This window comes from Vitis riparia, chromosome 7, assembly GCF_004353265.1.
Source record: "Vitis riparia cultivar Riparia Gloire de Montpellier isolate 1030 chromosome 7, EGFV_Vit.rip_1.0, whole genome shotgun sequence".
Classification (NCBI taxonomy): domain Eukaryota; kingdom Viridiplantae; phylum Streptophyta; class Magnoliopsida; order Vitales; family Vitaceae; genus Vitis; species Vitis riparia.
In genome coordinates, this window is record NC_048437.1 from 27,655,230 (window position 1) to 27,660,774 (window position 5,545).

Sequence of the window (5,545 nt, forward strand, 5' to 3'; positions counted from 1 at the left end):
TATGAATTCAATTCTTTTTTTCACACATCAACATCTTGTGTTAATACCATAAGATAATTAACAACAAATCACCTCAATTTTTGACCCATACATGAGAAGGTATAAGAACATAATCTATACTTTCCCTAAATTATTGGATATATTAATTTTAAAAATATTTTCAATTTTGTAAAGGAATATTTCAAAAATAACTTTTAATTAATGCCATACAAAATATCATAAATTTAGAAAAAGCAAAACTTGAAGAAGAAATTATTGGCTTCTGATATGAATCATTCAACCCTACAAAATACTATATTTTCCAATAAATTTGAAAAATAAATGGTAAAAAAAAAAAAGATTCTTATATCTCATTTGCTAATTTAGAAAATCAAACTACGCGCGCGGCTTCCAACCCAGAGAGTCAGGCCAGGGCATGAAAGGTAAATAACCATAAAACCAAGAAGCAAACATTGGGGAGATGCCCATCAACATCTCCCACCTTGAACTTCACGTTTCTTCTTCACACTCTTTCCAGACCTTTCTGTGCCTTTAAATTGGCCTCTCCATCTTCTGCAAACCCTCCATGCCAATCCAAGCCCTTTTCAGATCATAGAAAATGTCTTCTGATGTGGTAAACAGCCCTGACGGGACCCATGATCAAGGCCTCACATCAAAGAAACTCTCATGGGGAAAACTACGTCGTATGGACTCCTTAGATATGGAGTCCGGGACTGTCCATGGCCATAGCCACCATGGCTCCAGGGTCTGCACCCCCCCATCCTGATATGATTTTCCTGTTATTATATATCTGCATGCATAGCAACTGGGGAAGAGGAGATTGATGTTTTTTATTTATTTATTTTCTGTTTTGAAGGGCACCAAGAACTGGTCTGTGATACTGCACCTGGCGTTTCAGAGCATTGGAATAGTGTATGGGGACATTGGAACTTCGCCTTTGTACGTGTATGCAAGCACTTTCACTGATGGTGTCCAACATAATGATGATATTCTGGGGGTTCTTTCTCTCATCTTCTACACCCTCACCCTCATCCCTCTCTTCAAGTACGTCTTGATTGTTTTGAAGGCCAACGATAATGGCGATGGTGAGAGCTCATCATCATTAATGACCTTTGATTTTAATTCAAATGAATCCTACTTTGATCTTCTTTTTCTATCTTTCCTTTTTCTTTTTTGTTTTCTTTTATGGCTCGAAACCATCATCGTTTCTTATTAGAAAGATGCCACTTTGATCTTAAAACTTTTCCAAACCAACAAGGTAAAATGGTTTATTAATTTCTTGATTTTTTTTTTTTTTTTTGCCATTTTTTCTAGTGTTGATCATTGATGAGATGAGTGGAAAACACCTTTGAAAGCCAACTGTGAAGCATCAAATTGTGTGACTTACCCATTAAAATAACCATGCAGGCTCCAACTGGGGAAGGGAAACTTCCTTCGTATGTGCTTAATCAATGATCAACAGTTGTGCACTCAGTCCAATGAATCTTTCTTTTTTTTTAAAAAAAAAAGAAGATATTTTCTGCCCTTTCAACCCTAAATATATGGTCACATTATATAACTCAAAAAAAAAAAAAAAAAAAAAAAAAAAAAAAAAGAGAAAGGAAAATAGCCCATTAAGCTTAGAATTTATACACTTCTTTTAAACACTGATGAATATCACAGGAGGGACATTTGCTTTGTATTCTCTTATATGCCGATATGCCAAGGTGGGGTTGATCCCTAGTCAACAGGCTGAGGACAGAGAAGTCTCCAATTTCCGGTTGGAGCTGCCTAGTAAAAGCCTGCAGAGGGCATCAAAGCTCAAGTCTAAGCTAGAGAAGAGCAACTTTGCTAAGTTCTTTCTGTTGTTTGCTACAATGCTTGGCACTTCCATGGTGATTGGTGATGGTGTCCTCACTCCTTGCATCTCAGGTTAGTTTAATTTCCTACTTTATTTTCTTTATCCTATTTCTTTTTTTTCATCCTTTTTAATTTCGAAATACTTTTCTTACTTTGGAATGTCAAAAACCAGCATAATTTACATCATCTTTTTTTAGTTAGTTTGAGATTAGAAGGTTTCTTTCTTTCATAATAAATGGCTTTTCCTTTTACAAATTTTTGTTACCAAAATTAATTTAGTTGGATTTTAGTTTACAAAAAAAATGGGTTTCGTCTTTCACTCTCTTAATTGTGTTTGGCTCCCGGAAAATACTAAGAAAGAAAAAACAATATAAAGGAAAATGATTTTTTTTCATGTTTGGTTGTCTTATGAAAAATATAAAAGAAAATAAAATATAATTAAAACTAATTAAAATTTTTATATATTTTTAAATTATTTAATCTTTATATTAATGAGTTAAAATAAATAAAATGAGTTTGAAGTAACAAAAAAAAATAATTTATCAACTTTTAATCTATTTTTTATTTTTCTTCATTTTTTTTTCTTCTACTTTTCTTTTGTATTTTCTTTCAAATTTGTTCAACCAAACATAGTCTTATTGTATATTTGACATTTGACTTTGCATATCACAGTTTTATCTGCTGTGGATGGCATCAAGGCAGCCACAGATTCAATGACGGAAGGTAATCTTTCTGAACTTTTAAAATCAACTACTAAAATAATTATTTATTTAATATTTGGATAATTTTTTTATTGTACATATATATATATATATATATATATATATATTTATTTATTTTTTTATTTTTTTTTACAAGATTTGTAAATAAATTAATTAATAAATGAGATTTGTCCAAATTTGAATAGTAAAGTGTAGACAAAAGCGTTGAATCCAAGGCTTATATTAAATTATTAATAGCTTTTGGACATCTCAACAGCCCACGTTAACTTGGAATCTTTTCCTTTTTAAGGAAAAAACAAAAAAACCAATGGATTTACACTGTTGACAAATTAAAAATAATCCTTTCAAATTACAATAACATCCTCATATAATTATTTTTAATAATATTTTGACGTGTCCACTTCCTTAGTCATGGGAGACACAGATTAAATACAATAAAAATTTCTTACTAGAAAATAATTTTTAAAAAATGGTTATATAAGCATGCTATTGATCATTTTTTTTTTCCTCAGTTTGAAAAAGTAAATTAATTTATTTATGATAGTTTTATTTAAATAATAATTCTAACTTAAATACCATTTTCCTTTGTGCAAACAGATAGGATTGTTTGGATATCGGTAGCCATCTTGGTATGCCTCTTCATGGTACAAAGATTTGGAACTGACAAAGTTGGCTACAGTTTTGCTCCAATAATCTGTGTTTGGTTCGCATTAATTGGTGGCATTGGGGTCTACAACTTCATCAAGTTTGATCCAACAGTCGTTAAAGCCATTAATCCCAAGTACATCATCGATTACTTCACAAGGAACAAGAAACAAGCCTGGATTTCCCTTGGTGGGATCGTTCTCGCCATTACAGGTTTGGATATATATGGATCATTAATCAATTCTCCTCCATTAATAACTCGGAAAATTCTCAATGGTTTCTGGGAAAATGTAGGGACGGAGGCGCTGTTTGCTGATGTTGGCCACTTCACAGTTCAATCGATACAGATAAGTATGTGCACTGTCACATACCCGGCTCTTGTATTGGCATACACTGGACAAGCCTCCTTTCTCCGGAAACACCATGAGGATGTTGGTGACCTTTTCTTCAAGTCCATACCACGTGAGCATTCTGGATTTGGAGTCTGTTTTCTGTCTTCTTGTTGTTCTTTTATTGGTTCATTGAGGTGAGGTTTCTCTGTTGCAGATGGTCTGTACTGGCCGATGTTTGTTGTGGCTGTGTCCGCGTCGATCATTGCTAGTCAAGCAATGATTTCTGGGACTTTCTCCATAATTCAGCAGTCACTCTCATTGGGGTGTTTTCCTCGAGTAAAGATTGTGCATACATCAACTAAGTATGAAGGGCAAGTGTACATTCCTGAGGTCAATTACCTTCTCATGCTGGCTTGTGTAGGGGTCACTCTTGGGTTCAAGACTACTACAAAGATTGGAAATGCATATGGTAGTCCACACAGTTCACCCTTGTTTCATATCTTCATTTCTTGGCCTTTTTTGAACTTTTCAAGCTTAATGTTGTTTTGAAATGATCATAATTATGACTCTTTGTTGGTATAGGGATTGCGGTGGTGTTCGTGATGACCCTCACCTCATCATTTCTGGTTCTTGTGATGATCATGATATGGAAAACCCATATCCTTCTTGTGATCTCATATGTTGTGGTCATTGGTAGCATTGAGCTTCTGTATCTAAGTTCAGTCCTTTACAAGTTTGATCAAGGCGGGTATCTACCCTTGGCCTTTGCCTTTGTTCTGATGACCATAATGTACATTTGGAATGATGTGTACCGGAGGAAATACTATTATGATCTGGATCACAAGATTTCTCCTGAGATGGTGAAGGAATTAGTAGCGAGCACACACTTTAGTAGAATACCAGGACTGGCCATCTTCTACTCTGAGCTTGTTCATGGCATCCCGCCCATCTTCAAGCATTACATGGAAAATGTGCCTGCCTTGCATTCAGTTCTTGTTTTCGTCTCAATCAAGTCTCTCCCCATAAGCAAGGTTCCAATGGAGGAACGATTCCTCTTCCGCAGGGTAAACCCAGACGATCTTTATGTGTTCCGGTGTGTGGTGAGGTATGGGTACACTGATGTGCGATCCGAGGAAGAGCCTTTTGAGAGATTGCTGGTTGAAAGATTGAAGGAGTTCATAAGAGAAGAGATGATGATGACCCCGACATTAACGCACAGTAATGAAGACATGGTTTCTGGAGAGCTGCAAGATGGGTTGATTAATGGTGAGAAGGAGAGCGAAGAATCAAAGCAAATTGATGAAGAAAGGCGCCAAGAGGATGTTGACAAAGATATTGAAGCAATTGATAGAGCGGCACGAGCTGGTGTGGTGCACTTGATCGGTGAGACTGAGGTGATGGCAGAGAAAGGCTCCAAATTAGGGAAAAAAGTTTTGATAAATGTTGGCTATAATATCTTGAAGAAGAATTTGAGACAGACAGAAAAGGTATTTGACATTCCACACAAACGTATGTTGAAAGTGGGAATGATATATGAGCTTTGAAACATGGGAAGACGATGATCAACAAAAAGTCTCATTAGTATCAAGTGATAAGGCTGCTTGTAGCTAGCTAGAGTAGCTAAAAAAAATTGTAGCAGCAGTACTTCTCTTCTCAAGCATGTATTAGCCAAAATTCAATCCGGAAGGCTTGATAACAAGAAAGAAGTTTGTAGTGAAGGTATAGATATGGAATGAGGATTTAATATATATATATATATATATATATATATATATATATATATATATATATATATATATATATTTTCAAAAAATATTTTTAAATTTGTAAAGGAATATAATTGGAAGTCATCTTTCCAAAAATATCTTTTAATTAATACCATAAAAAATATTATAAATTTAGAAAATTCAAAACTTGAAGAACAAATTATTGGTTTCTGATATCAACCATTCACAAATTTGGAAAATAAATGGGGAAGAAGGACACTCATAATTTCATTTACTAATT

At 34.3% G+C, this 5,545-nt stretch overlaps 1 protein-coding gene across 1 annotated transcript; it reads left to right on the plus strand.

The window, feature by feature from the left end:
• The first annotated feature begins 449 nt into the window (after positions 1-449).
• Positions 450-5,241, plus strand: LOC117918581 (potassium transporter 5-like). The gene is made up of 8 exons (XM_034835336.1): positions 450-745; positions 857-1,085; positions 1,663-1,911; positions 2,512-2,562; positions 3,159-3,419; positions 3,501-3,668; positions 3,753-4,007; positions 4,121-5,241. The coding sequence occupies exons 1-8, from the start codon at positions 599-601 to the stop codon at positions 5,080-5,082; spliced, it is 2,322 nt and encodes a 773-aa protein (XP_034691227.1). The 5' UTR covers positions 450-598; the 3' UTR covers positions 5,083-5,241.
• The last annotated feature ends 304 nt before the right edge of the window (positions 5,242-5,545 follow it).